Source organism: Typha latifolia, chromosome 8 (assembly GCF_019914945.1).
Source record: "Typha latifolia isolate L0001 chromosome 8, TyphaL0001v2, whole genome shotgun sequence".
NCBI classification, from domain to species: Eukaryota; Viridiplantae; Streptophyta; class Magnoliopsida; order Poales; family Typhaceae; genus Typha; species Typha latifolia.
Window position 1 is genome coordinate 11,266,569 of NC_133093.1, and position 20,355 is coordinate 11,286,923.

Genomic DNA, 20,355 nt, shown 5'->3' on the forward strand with positions numbered 1-20,355 from the left:
TTAATGATGACATTAGTCTTCTCTTTATTGTTGGATTATATTTATTGGAGTTAGATATTCATAATTAAATTGTCATTTGAGAACTTAGAAAAATATTAATTAAAACTTTGTATATCTCAAGTGTATTAAGGTATATGGCCAGTCATGATTCCGATTTCGGATTGTGATAAATAGTCCTTAGATTCGGACTTATAAGACATGCAATTGAAGATATTTATACAATGAGAGGTATAAAGGCGCAATTTATAGGGAAGCAATTGAAGATATCTCTATATAAAAAGTGATACAGAAATGGAAAAATATTATATGCTAAAAAGATGACAACTAATCAAAATCAGAAAAATAAAGGAAAATAGCCAATAAGGGAACTAAAAGACACGCTTAATGAAAAATATATAGTAGAGAATAGAAAGCAGAAAAAAGCCAACAGAAAAGATCAACACAAATTTGTTTTACCTTGTCCTAGCTTTAATATAGCAGCAGTAATGAAAATGCTCAAGACCTTCTTGAACACATCATGATCAAAGAGACCACTTGGTGAACCACCATTCCAAGCAAGAATGATCATTACCTAGTACACACAAATAAAAATTTAAAGGAAAACCATCATAGATAATACTTTAGAATTTTTCTTTCCTCTTCATTTCTTAAAATAAAGATTCACTTCAAAAGAAACTAGAAGATAAGAAAAGATTAACTTATTCTAGATATTGCTGAAAGTAAAAGATAAGAAAATCAGAAATTACCTGCAAAGCCAAAATGAAGAAACTCCACATTCTATCGAAACTTCGAAAAATATGCCAAAATGAGCGTATCTCAACAAAATTGACTTTCCCATTCCATCTGTCAACTCCAGTTTTGATCTCCTGAACCATATAGCCCAAATTCTCTTTAGATTATGAACCATTTTTATAGGGCCATATGCTACATCTTTCATGCTATGATTCTCCCATGAAAGAAATTTCCCAATCACGACATATATAGGAAGATATAATGTGCATGCAAAGTTCAAGATTACTTCTAAGAACTCTGTCAAGTGCTATGTGGACTTACTTTAGTTTGCTTTACTAAAACTCTATCAAGGAACCAATAAAATAGGTAGAGTATAATCTCACAAATTATTTTCTATTTTTTAAAACCATACACCAGTGTGTCTCTTATCTTACTCCTAATAAATGTTCATTTCTGCTATACGGTAGTTTCTACAAATTTTCAAATATTCACAAATGATATTCTAAAGTTCTTCAGCATTTAGATAAAAGTAAAATCACAATTACCTGAGAAGAAAAAGCTCCAGAAGACCAGAATACACTTTACATTATAAGACTACTCACATGCATTTAGTATTTGTACAAACAAACCGCAATTGAAAGATCTTTCTACCTATAGTCTACTTTACAGTGAGAGCGATATATACTACTACACAGAGGAAACAAATATATGGTGAGCTACAAATTGGGGAAAATAATAAAATTGTATCTCACTTCATGTCTTTCATTAAGTGAATTTAGTTGCTCGCAAAAGTAATCATCATCAGCTCGCATTGGCCAACCCAGGCGAAAGCAGTCAATTGACCTGCATATTTTACCAAGAAGATGTCAAAATGACAACAAACTAGAGTAATGCATAAGAACTGTGCAGATGAAATCTTTTGTACCAAAAATATTCATTGAAATCATCATAATTTCTCCATTGAGAATGCTTTGATTTTTGTCTTTTGCTCCTTTCAGCTTCCTGAGCAGTATCAATTCTATCATATTAACATAAGAGCATAGTAGAACAATTCATCTAAGTAAACAGAAAGAAGGTTGAAAGTGGTATACCTTGGCTATAATCTTGTAAATCGGAGTTATGACTTTCTTTAAAAAGGCTTCCTCATCACCTCCATAGGCTGGTTTTATAGATTCACCAGTCATGGGACTCACATTTCCAGCTAGCATACCATAGAGTTCAAATGCCATCTAGAAGGAAACACAAAAGCATTAAAAGCATATCCACTTCCCTGGATGAGAAACATAGCTGCATAGCCTCAGACAGACTTACATGGAAAAGTTTCAACTTGTAGTCTACCTAATAAAACTTACAAAAATATCCATCTTAAGAAATTGAATTTCTGTGGCAGCACAACTTAAATCTTTCTAAAATTCAAATGCTCTAACTGTTTCTACAAGGCATAATAAGTGCATTATATCTGTATTAGGCCGAAAATTTGAGTGTACTAGTTCTTTATCACCAGACAGTAATCCATGTTTACATTTCAGACATACTACCAGGAAATTCAGAAGGGTTGATTTATGTCTGTTCTAGTACAAAAACTCTTAGCACAACTCCATTTACCCTGCCAACCAAGTAGTGGCATGGCATTTAATAAGTAAGCTGAGTTACACAAGGTCACAAGTAAAAGGTAATATTTGGTAAAAGATTAAATGGGTGGGATCAATTCATAGTATAAGCACTAGAACTTATTTTCCAAACTTCATAAAATCACATTTTGGTTTTCCTGACAGTTTGTGTTTTTACATCAGAGAAGCAAGTATATTTGTACTTCATAGTAAGTTGAACTACTAACTGCTCAATAGGCTGAACTACTAGGATTGACCATGGTAATTGGAAGTATGGAACTACTACATTGAAACAATGCCTACGAGAACAAGTGAAGCACGAATTTCTAAGCTTTATGAGCTTACAAGCTTATTAAAAACATGGCATACATTGCTCATCTATTATATAATAAATTAAACTTTTAGAGTAGTTGGCAAGTTAATATAGTATCAAGAGCCAACTTTTCTAGAGGTCATAGGTTCAAACCTCATTAGCTCGCTTTTATTCCCTATTTTCTAGTATCTATTCTAGTGCAGTGTGATTGATAGTATATCTTGTTATCTACTATCTGTTCACGTACAGTATAATGGGTCATACATCTCGTTATTAATCATCTATCACATGCGGTATTAGGTACTGCATGTGAGGGGAGCTTGTTAAAGACATACTATATAGTGTTAGTCTATTACATAACATCTTAAACTTTTAGGATAGTTGGCGAATTGACAAAGCCAAAAAGAAACAAACATTGTTTTAAAGTCTAACTTTATCCATAGTTCCATACAAAATGATTTTGAATATATTTAGATAAACTAAGCATGCATTAACCACAAAAGGGTAAAATCATCTAGCATATTTGCATGTACCACTAAATTCTTAGTCCTAGAATAATGATGAAAAGAAAAGGAGATCACAAACCCTAGCCCCCTGGCTAGACTTGAGAGAGAAGAGAAGAAAATACTTTATTGCCTAATAAACTCAAGTAGAACAACCAAAACCTAATCAAAATCTGAAATTAATTAACTTTTTTTTTGACAAAAGGCAAGAGCCATGTTTCATTGAAACAAAATAAAACATCATCACCAGTACAAGAGAGGTTTCGATCTGACAAAACCTTCCAAGTTCAGCATGTTCCCCCATTACTCAAAGAAAACAACCAATTAGGCTAAACAAACCAGGGGACTACCACATAAAACCTAAGCCTAAACAAAATATAACAGCTACATCAAAGTTTAGACAGGTAAATTTCTAACATTCAACTCAGTTGGACTTGTCCGTTGGCTGTGTCCCTTCGGTAGGCTAAAAATTATTCCACCTTAAATATTCAACCTGTAGGATCTTCTCCCAAGAACTTAAGAAAGTCTAGACAAGTGACTCGGGGCTTAACTCCCCCAATCTGGCCGCCCTCAATCCCCTAGCAAGAGTGGCCGCCGATCTCCCTTCTATCTAGGCCAATGTCTCCGTGATGCGAAGCTTCCCCATGCTCTAATTACTTCCTTGTTTGTTGATGAAGAGTCAACTCCAGCGTATCAAGACGGTCCTCAACCAATGCCGCATATGTCTTTGACGTCTTTCCAAACCTTGCGGCAAGTTGAAGAACGAAATTTTGTCAACTGGTCACAAATGTTCTGATACCAATTGATAAATTTCGACCCGACAAAACACTATCAAGCAATATCACAGCAAAATAATGGTGAATAGAAAGGAGATCATGAACCCTAGTCCCTTTACTAGACTTGAGAAAGAAGAGAAAAGATAATGAGATACTTTATTGCATAATAAACTCAAGTAAAACAACATATATATAGTCTCTCAAACATACTAGTCATTTAAGAATAGAAAACAACCAAAACCTAATTAAAATATGAAATTAATTAACTTGGCATCCATCGGGCATTCGAACGCATCGGGAATTTTCCCGAGTGAATTGGAGAGGCATTCAAACTAGGGCTATAAAAAAACCTCGCCGATTCACGAGGTTTGTGAGCTTGGCTCAAACTCTAAATGAGCCGAGCTAGAGTCAGCTCACTCGAGTTCGGGTTGAACAGACTTGATATATAATATGTGAGATGGTATTATATATACATATAGACAAATATTAATTTTATAAGTTTTAGGTAACACAAGTGGTTAAGGCAGTTTATTTTAAGCTAGCCAGCTTGGGTCCAATTCCTAGCATACTCCATTTATTTGCTATTTTTTCAATATTTTTAGCTCTTTAGTCCCAAGATAGATTAAGGCTATTCAGCACAGGGTGCAGGCTAATTTCGACATCATCAAAAGGACAGCCATGAGTGAGAGATGGTTGTCATTAGCTGCTAATATAGCGAATATAATATGTTTAGAATATAATATTCAGTTGTGAGCCCTGTGCACTGTGAATGCCTTTTACTCAGTATATTTAGTTAGGAAATGCACGTGAAAAATATTTGAGTAAAATATTATAGAATTAATAACATATTATTGACAGGACAATGTCATGCTATCAAGGATCAAGTAAAATGAAACAAAAAGCGTATTTTTTCAGTAAGTAGTAAATGGCTATTGGTAATATACATGATGATAGATGTAGCAAAGGCATTCTGGCATTAATCGCAAGTTTGCGGCTTCACCCCATATAAGAAGGTACAGGCCAATATATAGTAATTTGCGTTGTTGCACCTCCTGCTGGATAGTTGGCAACCTTAAAATGATTCAGTAGAGACACAGAATCAGTTTGTGAGAAAATTTAAGCACAAATGGACATATTTGACTGACTATATTATTGAAAATTGGATTAATGAATTCCAAGAACAGATGGCAAAGATAAAGAATAATCTGTACTAATACATCTATGTGAATATAAATTGTTATAAACATACATATGTATGAACGATAACTGCAGAAAAGAACTGTGGAAATATATAACAATGAACGAAGATGCTGATATACTCACCAAAGGCTACTCTTGCGGTCTAAATACTTGCACCAATTCTTGTAGTTCTTAAATAACTTCTTCATCACATCATTTAATGCATTTTCATCCAACTTTACAGAACAGATCAAGTAAGTTCATCACCCAAGGTGAAACAGTGACACCACACTAACTCAATCTTAGAGTTTACATAATAAAAGGAAGAACCTTAGGTTGTTGATCAAACGTCTGAAATCGGCGTACATGAACATTAGCGAGTAACATTATCAGATGTTCCCTCTGATTAGAAACATTATCCTTCTGTAATTTTTTTTTCAAAAAAATGCAGGTCATTGTTAGGACATGAAAGTGACTGACAGAAGACAATCAACATGATAAATCCAAGCTGCTTACCTGAAAACCAAACATAGCTTGTAGCCAGTCAAGAAGGTCCCCATTATCACTATGATTCTGATCCTTAGGCCATGGAAGGCCTCTTGTATTGCGAAGAGCACTAACAGCAGCTTGGATCTTAATAGTTCAACAAGAATGTCAGAGGACTTCTTCCATTGGATTGTTTAGTTAAGAGAATAATCTGGATTTGGAAGGCAGGAGAAAAACCTCAGGATACTGCATGATGGCCTGATTCACACTATCAGGATCAAGAGGAAGAATATTGAAAGGTACATATATCTTTGTCTTTTCCTCGACCTTGTGGTGTGCTTCCAATATCTAAGAGAGAGCCGGTTATTAGTTATTACAATAGTAGTAGACTAGTAGATTGACAAAATCTGATCTAGCTAGGAAATTTAAGTCGTATAATACCAGAAGGACATTGAACTAGAGACGTAACTATTACAAACCTCATGATCAACTTCAACAGATTGTGTTAGATTGACTGCATTTAACACCTCGAATAGAACGGCAGCAGTTTGGTATGCTTTGGTAAGTTGAGCCCTAAATGTCAAAACCAACCAATTATCAATTTCTTCTTTAAAGAGGAACAAACAGAGTGATGCACTTAAATGTCAAAATCAATTGGAATCTAACTTACCGATCAGCTTTCTCAGAGCCGCTTTGAAGAGCTTGAACATATTTCTTGTAATACTCCTGATAGAAGCCCCGCATTTCTCGTGCATCATTGATATTGACCCTTCCCATCAAGGTCGGATCATTCTCCTAACAGAGTATGACATAAAGAAATGTCTCCATATCTTTTAAATAAATTTAATAAGACTAATATTATCAATTAGTTCAATCTTTAAGAAGATAAGACACGAAAGGCTGTCTGTTTTCATATATTTGTCGAAAACTGCATATTGAATAAAGCAAATTTTAAGGATTAACCCTGCAACTACAGATTGTGAATTATCCATCCATACAAATAAAACATCCTGAAACAGTTATCAGAAAAATAGATGGTATACTTTTGCCAAAGAAAATTATAAGCATCATTATATGAAGAATACTTTGATGTGCGACTTTCCAACCTGCTTATCCTCCAAGTGTATATCCTTTATCATCACACTTGGATATACAATTTATTTGATACTTTTACCACAAAAATAAATAAGGCTTGACCTAAATGTTTGGGCACCTCAGAATTTTGCCCAAAGTATTGGCTGTAGTGTCTACTTACTGAATGATACATAATTGTCGTCAGTACTACTCTTTTGCCATTCAAACTTCATGGTTCATCCAAAGATATAAATTTCTAACATTCCATTGAGATGTTCGGTCTTCAAAAAATTTCCAGATTTAAATTACTGACTCATTGTTTGAAGAATTGAATTTAGAATTAATCCGCAAAAAATCAAATGAAGAGTCCATAGGTGTCCTCTATTTGTCCAACTCATATCCCATACATGGTTACATGTGTTCATTGATCTTTCCTGTGAAAAGAATTCCCCAAGTAATGCATCCTCTTCTACAACAACTAATCTTTGCCCCTCTTGTAATGTGATAAAACAAAACAATAGATTTTGATAACCTTTCACATATTATTGATTTACAATCCTGCACATTAACCTAAAGTGATGGTAAAACTCTGAGTCATTTACTACTAGTCAATTCTCAACCAAATCCCCAAGTGCAACTGAAAATTCACAAATTGATCTTGTTAGACTGAGAGCTGAGGAGACTTTTGTATGGATAAATAAAACTAAAAGGAGCTAGGCTGTAATGCATAGCTACAATTTCTCTCAAATAGGCATACTTGGCAACTTCTATGGACAGATAGGAAGGCTCATCTAGGTTAGTAAAGAAGCTGCTTACCTATCTAGAGAAATTGTACCAAAACAATGTTGTAGAATATTCACTATACTGGCATCTATAGCATCTTCAATGTTGGAGTTGCATTTGGTACATGAATTTTTAGGTATGCACTTTTTGCAAGTTGCAGGCTCACTAAATTTGGGAACAAACATCATGTATTCATTCTTCTAAGTGACAATACATTGTAATTTATGCAAGATTTACAACAAGACAAATAATAATAAGGTTGAGATACCATACAGAAATTTCTTGCAATAAACAGAATACAAGACCAGTTTGTCTGTATACTAGAGAATGCTTAGGACCTAATTTCCTGCAAAATGAACTTCAAGAGATATGCAGAAACATTTACTTCATATTGCTAGAAGATGAGTAAAATTATCTCCGACTTCCTGGTGCAAAAATAAAAGAGTCCACCAAACGAGTAATCAAATGACCATGGACTAATTTAAAAGTTCTAGAATATTCACCCTTTCCAGCCGTTGCAGAAGTGCTGTCTTGAATTGACGAACACCCCGCCCACTTGAAGTTGGATCCAATCTATGAGCTTTCTCAAATGCATAGAATCGGCCTACCCATTTATAATATGAATATTAGTAATGAAATGAAATAGAAGATTCTTGTTCAAGCAGGAGAAAAATAAAATAAAATAAAATAAAATATCGTCTTGAATCTAATAAAGTTATCACATAAAGAAATATGATTGGACAACTGAATCAGCAATGCATAGAATATGTGCTTAGAGCAAGGAAAGGAGAAGCAATAACGACTAGGGACAATTGGACAACTGAATCAGAGATAGATAGAGTTATAAGAAAACACAATAAGCACAAAACACAAAGCAGAGAAGAATTCAGGTAAAGAACTCACATAGGTAAGCCACCCGAGGACGTCCGGACTCGACCTCATTAGCCACGCGTAGAATAGGAGCGATATCAACAAGAGAAGACGGCACGATCTCGCTATCAAATATCGACTCCCCCAAGTTCCCGGCCGTCTGCGTCCGCAAAATCCTCCTCTGCGGCGGTCGCAAGATACCCCCGTGCGACGACGACGACATCACGAAACGACCTACCTCACGCAATATACCCTCATTTCGATCAATAAAGTTCGAGCTCAAGAAACCCGCATCGAGAACTGAAGATTTTGTCGAAAGAAAGGGCCGTCACCTTCTCGTTCTTGGACAAGAAGACCTCAGCTCGGCAATGATCTCGCCATGGGAGAAGGTAGAGAGACGAGTGGTTCAAGAAGGTTGCGGACGTAAACCTTATCACGGTTTGAGGAGGAAACGGGAGAGAGGTAAATGGAGAAGAGAAGGCGCGGAAGTATGAGAAGTAGAAGACGTTCGTTGGAGGAGGGTAAGGAACAAGGAAGGCCAAAATAGAAAGAAGGCCATAGAGTGGAGGGGTGGGGCCATTGGAGGAGAGTATTTAGAAATGGGGCGGAGAATTTTAATTTATTGCGAGATTGCCACTTCTTGTCGTCTTCCTATTATGAACCCGCGGCCAAGGGCGGTGTATACACTGTGTACTCGACTACTGGCGTGATATTTACATATAATTTTAAATGACAAGAACACCCCTAATAATAATAATAATCTACTTATCTTTTAATAAGAGCAAAGAATGAACTGTACTCAATTGCACTGTTATCATTCATAAGATCTTCCTAGGCAAAGGAGACGAGTGGAGGAATAAAGAAATGATTTTTTTATGCACAAATTATACGTCAATACTACCCTCGTTAGGCAATCGCAAATGTTATAAAAAAAGACTCTTGTAGTTGTGGTCTAAACGATATTTAATAGGATAGGGAAATAAATTTTTAAAAAAAGAAGACAAGAGAGTCATCCCTTGTGGGTTGTGGGCCTTTTGGCCAACTTTGTCCTGGCATCTTGTTGATATTTAATAGGAGGTCATCAGATTGAAGAAGTGCATTACTCTCGCCTAAATGGGAGATGCATCCTCCCCAACCACCACCAAACAAAAGAAAGAACGGTAAATTTCAAATCAACTTTTGTTAATTTCTTAATCTAGACTAATATAAAACTGTTAATTTCTCTACTCAATTTTAATATATAAATTACTATAATACTCGTGTAATATATAATAATCTTCTACCCAACATTTTAAGTTTGATAAGAATTGTTTTTCGTCCTCTCTGTTGGGGGGAATTCAAGTTTCATTTCATGATTATATATTTCAAGAGAGATACATTGTACTAGTTAGATAATATATATGATCTGAGGCTTGTAATTTTAGATATAAGAAAATAAAAAGAGGGAGGAAAGTTAAAGAATAGGATATGCATAAATTTTAATGGAAGGAGAAGAATGGTTTTGACATTTTAATATTCATTGCGGTGGGAAAAAAAAATCTCTCTAATAAATTTACAATTTATTTTAATGTTAAATTTGGATTGAAAAATTAAAAGTTTTTGTATTAATCTAAACCAAAGGGGCAATTTGTTATTTATCTAAAAATGAAAGTAAAAAAAAAAAAAAGAGCTAATTGAGTTAAACTCAAATGGAGAAATGAAGAAGCTTTCCGGGTTACAAGCATATGTCAATATGCCAATCTTTTTTGAAAGAATTAAATTGCGAGCATTCATGACCTAGTCAATCTAAAGAACTAGTTCTCTGGTATGGAAAAAGCCATTAAATTCAAGAGCCATTATTCCAACTTTTCGTGGTTCTAAACTGCGATAGGTCTCAGATCAATTATATCCTGATCAATTTTTAAAAGCAGTCAATTTCAATAATATGTAGGACATTTTACATAACCATCACTAAAAATTTCTTAAATATCATAATTGCCACTGCATTCCTTAAATATCATAGTTTTTACTTAAAATTACTTAAAACTTCTTAAATATCATAGCAACTCGTTCTTTAAAATATTATAATTATAACAGAAATTTTTTGACTCTTTTAGAATTATTATTATAGTGAGCAATTCATAGAATATTCATAATCGATAGTTATTAAAGTTAACAAATATATATAAATAACTAAAATATTTTTATTTCTTAAAGTTTACCATTTAAAGCATATATTATTGTTTTTTTTCCTTACGGAAAGATAAATCTGTTCTTATATTATGATTCGGTAACTTTTGAATTATTTTAAATAATTTATACAAAGAAAAGATAACTATTTTTAATATAAATTAAATTTTAGCTATGATTAGTTAGATTTAAATACCAGAGTAGCATTTTTAAAAGGGCCCAATAATTTCGATGGCGACTATGCTATTTTAAACAATGAAATAACAATTATAATATTTTTAAAAGTTCTTAGCAGTAATAATGTAAAAAATCCTAACATATATATGGGACTTGATCAGCAATCCACCAGGAAGAAAGAGAGATGAAGACGACACAAGGAAAGAGACATCACAACAACCATATATATTACAGAATAAAATCTTTAAGTAATGAGATAGGTAAGCGTGTGAAGAACTTGGAGGTATCTCTTGGCATTGGCTGATGTAAAAGCTATTTATCATAAGAGTATTGTATCATACTGGACATCTTAGCAAATACAACCTCAGCCATATGCAAACTAGCTTACCTCAATAAGCATCAGTAGATCAGTAATCTTGCTCTCTCGTGAGCCGACAACAAAAGTTACAGTAAATTATTAAATATCTAAACAGATCATTGCTCAACATTGTTATAATCAATCACTGGTAACAGTGATCCTATTCCACCATTCTTCAAAATCACCTGTAGATCTGCCCTGCTCTACATATAGGCGAGCTGTAGCATAACTTTTCTTTTATCTCTCTGAGAAGGCGGTAAGTAGCATAATTTCTTCGACAAATGCTGAAATAACTTGGTCAGTAGCTAATAGCAAGATTGCAAATAGTTGATAAGACAACCTGAGATCTGTAGTTGTATTACTTTTGTGAAACCTGAATAGCAATTACTGCATTTAGATGACTAACCGAATGATGGAATACAAGCTGGCAATGCATAAATAAGTTTCATATGGTGAAATCAGGAGAATAACATATTGGCTGCTTATTTTTGGACAAAAGAGAGGGAACACAGTTAAGAGAAACTTCCTGATGATGAAAGGAAAATATATACTACTGAAAGGATGTGATACGCCAATTAGAATATTTAAGAACGGGGTACATTAACAATCAAGCCAATAAGCCACATAATGATAGACCCAACAGCCCAACATACGAGCAAAAATGCTATAACACCCGCCAAAATTGTGAGGAGTGGCGGCCCATCTGCAACCTCTGAGCTGTTTTTCTTGGCCTTGTTTTTTTTGCCCGTGGCTTCTGCATTAGAAGGATTTGTTTCTGAAGCAAAAACTACTTGAAATTTGTCCTTTATATGAAAGCTTGCAGTATTCAGTAACCTGAAATGACAATTAATACTCCTGAGAATCTATGGAAAAAGATGTACAATAAGGATTTACCCCGTTGCAGCATTGGAAAAATATTTGCTTACTGTAAACACAAACCTACCTACTTCTTTTGATAGAGTATGACTAGCAAAGTTATAGATCTTTAACTGGTCTGAATTAATTATATGACAAATAAAATGATTTAGGTAGATTAAAAAGAGACATGGCCATAACCATGCTACAACCATCTAAAAGGTGGTCTGTCTGTCTTTGCCGTAGCTAAATCATTTAGTTTATCTAAATTCCCCCAAACCCAGAAAATAAATGGTAAAACAGACAGAGGGAGTAAACAAGTTCATTTTCAACTTCGTGGAAGCTTGTAAGAGACAAATGTGAAAAGATGTTTAAACTCATATTCAATTTCTTGAAAAAAAAAAAGAGAGGTAACAATTAAGTTAATCTTTCCCCCCTAATACATGCTTGTAAAAGGCTAAAGTTACATAGGTTTCTAAATATCATTTTGCTTTCTATAATTTTTCTTTTGAGTTGGTGTCATAGTCTGAACTCTAAAGTTTCACGTTAGACAAAATGGTACCAGATGAAGCTCATCAAAAGATGAGGCCGGAACTTATTTATCAAGGAAGAAACCAGTAATATTTCTTATTTTGATCTTGCTCCAGATCACAATCAGCTGAAACTGCTCTGTTTCAGCCCAAAGCTTGCATTTTCTTCTAGCAGTCAAAACAGAAATCAAAACTTTCAACCATGGTTGGTGCTTCCTAAAACAACTTTAGATTCCTTTACTTCCCAAGTTCTCATTTGTCTATTTAATCCACTCCACATCAAGATGTATACACATAATAATATCTATCGACTAGACTTTAGTAGGTTCAGATGCCTTTAACATATGACAATGTAGAGCTGTCATGCTTCCACTCACTCATGCATAAATAAGATAATTAAAAAACACACTTTTTCATAAAATGCATTAAAATATCGCAAATGCCAAATTAAATACATGAAAACTCGTTCTGATGCATACTTGTTGCCTGCACTGAAAAGATAATGAATTCACTTCTACAACTAATATTTTCAATTATATTGACTTCCTTAATGAGATGAATTCTCCTCTACTCCAGAAATTGTGATCAACTTCTAAAATAGAAGTAGTATGAATCTGAAATCGCACTAACACCTAAGAATGACGGTTAGTTAAGAGAATTACTTTGGTGTAGAACCCTTAGAACTGTCCCACAATGCTTGCATAGGTGGATGAGGCAAATATTTTATGGAAACGGAATCCAAGGTTAAAATTAAAAAAAAAGGGCTTGATATCCTGCTAAAGAAGATAGCACAGTGACAACTTTGGGGCATCATGTGTCACGGAAAGAAGGAAACCTAATAGTCCTCCAGATTGTCCTGTGATGCAAGACTTTTAACTGTAAGAAACTAGAAGCAAATTAAACAAGAACAAGGAAGCTAAAAGGGCAATAAGTAACTACATAGCGCAGAGCTTATCAATAACATAGTTTGCCATCAAGATCCATCAAATACAATGTACCTCATCTTACTACCACTCTGGAACTCATCAAACGGTAAAAATCACATATCTATCCAATGAATCTAGTTCAGGCATTCATTTTGTGGGAATGGCCGGTCTGATGCTAATAAAAATCCAGACTTTGAGCTATAAAATCCAAAGGAGTTAGTCTAAGAACGAGAAACCTTGGATGCGTAATGCGATTCGTAATCCAAAAAACATCACCGAGTGAAAGAGAAGTACCCGAAGCGGCGGGGCACGTAGAGGGAGTTCGAGAGAGGCGAGAGGAGGTAGGTTGCTGTTGGTGTTCGGGCCCGGAAAGGGGATCGACGAAACCCTAGAGCCGAGATTGTAATGGTGGTGATGGAGAGGGAAGACATAGCTAGCGGTCGCAGTGGAAGGGACGCAGCTCAGAGTGGTGGCGCACCAGAAAAATAAAAATAAAGTAATCGTGTGGCCGAAACGTGGTGAGTTTCAATTGGATTAGGCCCTATCACTATAGCCGCATCCGATTTCTTCGGATCCGAAACTTGGATTGGATTCGGATCCATTTGCGGTTTTATAAACTGAAGACGATGAAAATAAAGAAATAGTTTAAACACCGACTTTATTTAATAACCATATTTTGGGCTAGAGAACCATAATGGATGCTTATATGGTTTGATGATGCACATATATTTTGTCCTTTTCTATTTAAACAAGGCACGTAAACATTATTAGACAAACATTTCACAATTAGATCTTTAAATAAACATACATGGTTTCACTATCTATATCACCTTGTTGGAAATTGGTGAGAAAAATAATTGGTCCCAGGACAAGCTGAGTCGCTCAATAGTTTATAAATGTAGTAAGCAGATAGAGGACTAGGATAAATAGGCCAATAATTTCATCTTTTCTTTATTCAGAAAACAAAATTCTACAGAATGATATCGTTCAGAAGATGTTGATCAGTTCACACCACATGCTTTGGACTTTTGGTCCGCTCGGTTTTATCTTCTTATGCCCAACTACATACTAACTCCTCAAATTTGCAGCTCCCTTTTCTGATTATAACTGAGTAGTAAAATCAACAGGAAAGATTAAAAAATACATTTACCACAAGTTACTGATGCTGATAACACTGTAAACTATTGAATCCTGGAAAGAACCGAGTTCCTAACTGAAGCAAAACGCATTTCATAGAAAATGAAAGTCGCTGAGCTCTAAATGACGATATTTGGAAAATGGCAGCAACTCAAAGAAGATGAACCCCAATAAAGAAACTATGTCTCCGTGACGCTGCAATAATTTCTTTTTGGGTGGAGAGGGGAATGGAGGCTTAAAGTAGGTCGAGCACCACAGCTGATATAGCGTACAAAAGACTCAGTTTATATACAAAGTTGATCGGATTCATTTTCTCTGTAACAATGAACATTTCATAAAACAGTGGATAATAGTAAAGAAAGCAGAAGCTGCAACTTTTCGTTTACCTACTTTCAGCCTATCAAGTTAAAGTTCACAGATAATAGACATCTGAAAACAAGACTAAGTGGATCTAACGGACGAGACATGAAATCTAAATGGACCTAATAGCCTGCAAGGTAAAGTGTGCCAACTTCCAGTTACAGTCCGCCATCACATCGATTAGATTGAAAAGCAAGTGAATCTTGCTCAGAAAAGCACATATATATATATATCGAACCTCCAGTCCCTGGATATGCAATTAGTCTTTTTATGTGGCTGATATTTGGCATTCTGCATCTTGAATCACATAGAGACGCACTCAGCCGGCATTAGAGGTTTGTTGAAAAACTAAGAGCATGACACTCCAAGTTTCTGAGATTGAGCTGCACAAAAGATTATGTAAAATGAATGCCACAGAATTTAAGGATATCAAAATAGCAAATGCTAAAGAAATATTTGAAGCATATTGGGAAATCAGTAAAGATCAAATACATAATGGCTCCTTTTACTTCTTTGACAGCAAGTTTGAATAGAACAAATCTACTACAAACTTTCCTCCTTTTCCTACTTCTGATGGCAGTAAAGACTTCTTCCACTTCCGACTAATGCATGAGTAAATAGCAAGGTATGAATTTACTTTCTCCTAATTACCCCTTTAGGGCATCAAAGAAATCACATTAAGAACATACCATCACAGCAACTCCAGTCTCGCAAAATCTGGGAATGCAGATAAGCCTCACCAATTGCTTGTCAGATCCTAAATAAGAATGTTGGTTAACGTGAATCTGGAAACAGAAAATAAACCAAAGAGGCCGGCCAAGATAGTACCTTCTAAACAACGAGTTTCATATTTATCTTGGTTGCCAACAAAGTAAACATGGGGACAGCTTTCGATGAGGAAAGGATCCTTGTCGGTGTATGGATAGCATCCTAATAGATATGGACAATGGTGGAAAAAAAATGATGATGCAATAGTTGAAAAATATAAGAATAGTGAGTCACAGCATCTTGTATGCATTTTTCTTTCATTCTAGATACTCACGAACTAGTTCAGTTACCTCTGTACGTATCAATATAGAATCTTTGCATTATCTCAGGTTAAGGTTATTAGAACCTAGATGTACCGCTATCACTTCAAAATGTGGGAAAGAAGGACAAAATATAGAGCAATACCAAGTGTGTTTGGAGCAGTTGGTGCTAGATGCCTCCATCTTAGTGTCCTTTCCAAAAACTCAAGCTTGTCTTTGGCATCAGAATACTTGTAAAGATCATCTATATTCTGACCAGATGTCCCAAGAAACCTAAACACCATGCTTCTCGTTATAATCTCCAAATGACAGAAGAATGAACTCACAGAAATCATAAGAGCATTGCTTACTGCACATCATCAAGCTCGAATTGATGAGGATTTGTACATGACACAAAAGTATTATAGGTGGATGCTCCAGAAAAAAGGCACCTATGCAGAGGCTGACAAGAGGAAAAAATTCAAGTTAACCATCTAAAAAATTGAGGGCATCCGTATGAGTGAACAAGACATTCACTAGTAGCTTAATTAAGTAAAAAAGTAGGACCTGCTGGGGTAGGGAAAAATTAGCTGGATCACTGGATCCTGGCATTATATCTACAGGCAAAGCTGCCACAAGCTGCAAAGCACAACATGAAGGTGATGCAAGAAGGATGATATGGAAGACTTCAACTAAGCTCCTTTTGGAAGGTGGAGAGTAGCAAAAGAAGGATAGTCACAGATGATCAGTCCTTGCAGCAAAGGGTTCAATACCTGAGTTAACATTATGTCAAATTCTTTAATTGGCTCTGTTAGTCTAGAATGATCCTTGGGTGCTAAAGCCTGCAAAATCCAAGGGCATAAGTATAAAAGCTTCCAAAATATGCTTTAAGATTAAGCCTCACCTGCCCACTGAGGAGGCCTGGTGAAATTTGTACAGTATTTCCCGCAATTATAAGGCGAACTATCTGAGACGCAATTCTTTGCTCCTAGCCCAGGACATTAAGAATTGTAACAATTAATATGAGATCCATATACTAAGTGATTATTATGTTATAAGGTCAAAATTCACACATTCTCATCACCCAAATGACCAGTGATATGATCAACAAGAAGTTGGAACTGCAGAGGATTGAATGTGCTGCTCCCAACACCCAATCCTGATACAAAAGCCACATATTTGTCTTCCCCTGTAGTGCAAGTAATTGCAGTTTCAGAGTAAGAATTTAGTCGGGTGGTATTCGACATATACTAATAATCTCAGGTTAACATCCTTCTGATGGGAGTAGATCACTATTACTGTATTATCACAAAGGGTCTCCAGGTACAAAACAAATTTGCTTGAAACATCATAAAAAATCATATCTACAACTAAAGAGAAAAATCTCTGAACAAAATTAAATCATAGTTGAAGTTTTCTTAATGGATACTCAAGTGGTGTTCAACTGTCGCAACAAACTATAATTATTATAAGGCATGCCAATAAGACAATGTAGCAGAATAGATGAGTCTTTAACAGGTAAAATAAATAAATAACATAAGAATCAAACAACTATGAGCCTTCCATAGGGGGGACAAAAAAAAAACATATTAATGCAAACATCAACAAATTAATGCTAATAATTTGTCGATATAAATTTGTAAGCAGATGATAGTATGAAAACCATTAGATCCATCTAGATGATAATGATGATTAACCAAAAAGGTCTAAGAGACTCTCGAATAGTAGCAGTGAGGTTATAGTTTGATTCTTCAAAAAAAGCTTTTATGATGCTTCACAAGAGGGCCATTTTAGAGTTCAAGAATCATTGAATTGACTATTAAATGCGCAATGAAGTTGAGTCGCTAAAGAAAAAGGAAAGGAATGGAAAGTTAAGCATAGTAGCAATAAGTAATTTTTCTTTTCTTTTATTTTATTTTCTTTTTCTTTTTTTTTCTTTTTTTTTTTTTTTTGATAACCAAGCCGCAGCCCCTGTTTCAGCAATAAGTATTTTTCATAATAACAAATATAACAGTTAAGAAATGCATTGAAGAGTTCACATGAAGCTTGGCCCAGTGGTTGTCAAGCCCAAGTACATCTATTTCTGGTTCTACTTAGATTATTACAAGAATTAAGATGCATAATTTTGAAAAGAAATGAATCAAGAATAACTTCTGCATTGGTTCATACATGCAACAATGATCTGCAGGGAAAAAGAAAGGCATGGAAACTATAGGAAAGAAAACCTACAAGAGTGTCCTAATGCATGAGGCTCCAACTACGACATGTGGGGAGGGAGGATAGATGTAACCTTACTCTCATTTCTATAGGGGTTGCTTCTAAACAGAAAAGATAAATCTATTTGCATAAATATCTAGTGAAGTTAAAATTACTCGAGCTAACTGGTAACTCAATTTGGGGAGGTAGACCAGCTTCTAGAATATCGTGGACAGAAAAATCACCATCGCTTGTTTCCTTCCCATGAAGACCCAATACAATTCCTGTGGATAGTTTAGTCCAATACAAATAAAAGGATCAGTTGTTGAGAAACATATAATTAATTATCATTTTGGTTGCTATCAACTTTACAAATAAACATCAAGTTTGCTAAGTTTTTTGAGTTTCCTGGTACTAGAACCTGTCACAAAAGTAGCAGGATAAAGAATGGCTCCAGAAAGTTTAACTCTTCCGCTCTCATCTTCCAAAATAAGATGATCATCAGGATGGATGAAATTATGCGGCTTAACAAGGGGGACTATAGATCTCTGCATAGAAGCCATAATTAAGGAAAGGCTGATCTCACAGGTTATGATAATTAACTTCACAAATTATAAGCAAGATATTACTAATTTAGAATCACATTACCTCCTTGGAGTATTCATCGAGGATAGAAGGTTTGAGTTTCATATGCTTGTATAAAGTTCCAACTATGATACATTCTTTTCCTTCTTCGAGACCCAAGACAGTATTGACTACAAAACATTAAAAAAAATCAATTAAACTAAATTCTAACATATGCTTTTCAACAAGAAGCATCAACAAGATTGTGTTCTCTTATGTATAAGTTAGTAATCCCCAATCATATGTCTCTTATGTGTGCCATAAGCAAACTTATTTTTTCAGCATTTAGTGAGAGGATACATATTTAATTAATTGGATCTCATTAAAGCCGACGAACTTCCCAATCGACATTCCCTAACCAACTACACAAGGAAACCCTAGATTTTCCCCAGAATAATTTAATTGCCAAAAGTAGCTTCGCAAGCTACTTGCTTCCAGGAAATCTCTACAATTACGAACACTAGAACTTCAGAAGCCCTAAATCCAGATAATAAACAAGAAAATAACCATCGACAGATCAAATCGAGGAGAGTTAGGGGTTTACTCGGGAGGTGAGGCTTCCACTTGGGGACGAGGGAGTAGAGGAGATTCCTCATGTGGTGGAGTCGCGTGAAATATATCTGGCTATACTGCTGCCCTCTATACTTCTCCCCGTGGATCTCGTACCGCTCATCCTGCGACCAATGGCGGCAAAGAAGAACAGGTCAGGAAGCGACGATGGAAGAAATAGATCCATTGAGGGATTCGGAGATAAGTACGAGGTTGCGATACGCGGCCTGCTTCCTCTCGAGGAGCTCTGGGTCGCCGTCCCCCATCTCGGCGTCCACCATGGCGGGAAAAGTGAAATGTGGTGTTATGAGTTTCCCTCTCGGCGTCTCTTCATCTCTTCGGCCTCTTTCTTTTTTGTACAGTCGATGCAGTGGAGCGGATCGGGTAATGCGAAATTGGTAGTAGGATCCGACCCATGGTGACCATCCAGTGGCAATCGGATCAGGTCCAAGATTTAGTCTTGGTGATCCGTTTAATGAACAAGCTAGAATTTTTAAATATGAATACGGCTTAATTATTAAATGAGCTGAAGTTTTTAAATATGAACACTACCCGATTTATTAAAAGAGTTATCAGTTTACACAAATTATCAAAATTATATAAATAAGTTTTTTTTGGATTAAAATATATACTTTTTGTGTTATAAATCAGAAACAGAATTATCAGATCATAAATAAATTATCGTGTCATAAATGAGTTAGCAAGTCAAGTGTTAATATAATAAATATAAATATAACACATTTAATCATCTGAGTTAGATGAGTTAATATGATATCTTGTTTGAATTAATAGATCTGATAAAATTTTGTTATTTAATATAACAATATATTTTCATGTTTTATCACTATTTATTATTTAGTCATTGCATTCCCTTAGATCACCCAAATACTGTACTTTAATGCGTATCATGAAAATCCAATAAAAATGAGTATAAAAATAATTATTTAATATTCTAAAAAATACTTTATTCCTAGAGTAAACAATTCGGTGCTCCAGTTGTTTAGCTGAATCAATTGTTTTACGTTTATGGATTGTTGTGTCATCTCGTTTGGTGATTCGCTGTGTTTAAAGATGCCTGGGTTGAACTGTTGAATGCATTAACATCGTTCATTAAAGAGTCTCTGATGATGTAAAAGAATAA

At 35.1% G+C, this 20,355-nt stretch overlaps 2 protein-coding genes and 1 long non-coding RNA gene across 5 annotated transcripts in view; all 3 read right to left on the bottom strand.

The window, feature by feature from the left end:
• LOC140793381 (callose synthase 3-like) overlaps positions 1-8,842 on the bottom strand; it is a 28,677-nt gene extending 19,835 nt beyond the window's left edge. The window contains exons 1-15 of one of the 2 annotated variants that reach the window (XM_073144830.1): positions 8,659-8,842; positions 8,360-8,560; positions 7,960-8,060; positions 6,270-6,394; positions 6,079-6,172; positions 5,837-5,947; positions 5,630-5,746; positions 5,444-5,536; positions 5,258-5,349; positions 4,879-5,005; positions 1,824-1,961; positions 1,658-1,734; positions 1,485-1,575; positions 747-866; positions 457-571 (exon numbers count right to left, since the gene is read on the bottom strand). In XM_073144830.1, coding sequence (XP_073000931.1) covers positions 457-571; positions 747-866; positions 1,485-1,575; positions 1,658-1,734; positions 1,824-1,961; positions 4,879-5,005; positions 5,258-5,349; positions 5,444-5,536; positions 5,630-5,746; positions 5,837-5,947; positions 6,079-6,172; positions 6,270-6,394; positions 7,960-8,060; positions 8,360-8,549 — 1,591 coding nt within the window. In that variant the 5' untranslated portion in view covers positions 8,550-8,560; positions 8,659-8,842. Of the gene's footprint in view, positions 1-456; positions 572-746; positions 867-1,484; positions 1,576-1,657; positions 1,735-1,823; positions 1,962-4,878; positions 5,006-5,257; positions 5,350-5,443; positions 5,537-5,629; positions 5,747-5,836; positions 5,948-6,078; positions 6,173-6,269; positions 6,395-7,959; positions 8,061-8,359 lie in introns of both variants that reach the window. The other variant, XM_073144831.1, reaches the window with a different exon arrangement.
• Positions 8,843-11,440: 2,598 nt separating this feature from the next.
• LOC140794267 (uncharacterized) lies at positions 11,441-13,861 on the bottom strand. The gene is made up of 2 exons (XR_012110099.1): positions 13,636-13,861; positions 11,441-11,864 (listed from the first exon to the last, which is right to left on the bottom strand). It is a non-coding gene; the product is annotated as an uncharacterized lncRNA (long non-coding RNA).
• A 400-nt stretch (positions 13,862-14,261) lies between these two features.
• Positions 14,262-19,538, bottom strand: LOC140794265 (DNA polymerase delta small subunit). 2 transcript variants are annotated; one of them, XR_012110098.1, is made up of 15 exons: positions 19,424-19,537; positions 19,210-19,339; positions 18,690-18,796; positions 18,463-18,589; positions 18,218-18,325; positions 16,919-17,034; positions 16,750-16,833; positions 16,619-16,687; positions 16,413-16,484; positions 16,217-16,308; positions 16,012-16,139; positions 15,667-15,768; positions 15,528-15,595; positions 15,077-15,221; positions 14,262-14,448 (listed from the first exon to the last, which is right to left on the bottom strand). XR_012110098.1 is itself a non-coding variant. In XM_073146221.1 (14 exons), the coding sequence occupies exons 1-14, from the start codon at positions 19,493-19,495 to the stop codon at positions 15,168-15,170; spliced, it is 1,329 nt and encodes a 442-aa protein (XP_073002322.1). In that variant the 5' UTR covers positions 19,496-19,538; the 3' UTR covers positions 14,762-15,167. The 2 variants fall into 2 exon arrangements, 1 of the variants encoding a protein (XP_073002322.1); XM_073146221.1 differs by lacking the exon at positions 14,262-14,448 and having other exon boundaries at positions 14,762-15,221; positions 19,424-19,538.
• Positions 19,539-20,355: the final 817 nt, after the last annotated feature.

What these genes read in the sequence shown, in the direction of transcription:
- LOC140794265 (XM_073146221.1), bottom strand. Translation starts at nt 19,495, where the DNA reads ATGGTGGACGCCGAGATGGGGGACGGCGACCCAGAGCTCCTCGAGAGG. An exon ending in GTGGAAGCCTCACCTCCCGA is followed by an intron (nt 18,797 to 19,209) that starts GTAAACCCCTAA and finishes AATGTTTTGTAG; the next exon opens with TCAATACTGTCTTGGGTCTC. An exon ending in AGACTGGAGTTGCTGTGATG is followed by an intron (nt 15,222 to 15,527) that starts GTATGTTCTTAA and finishes TCTTTTGTGCAG; the next exon opens with CTCAATCTCAGAAACTTGGA.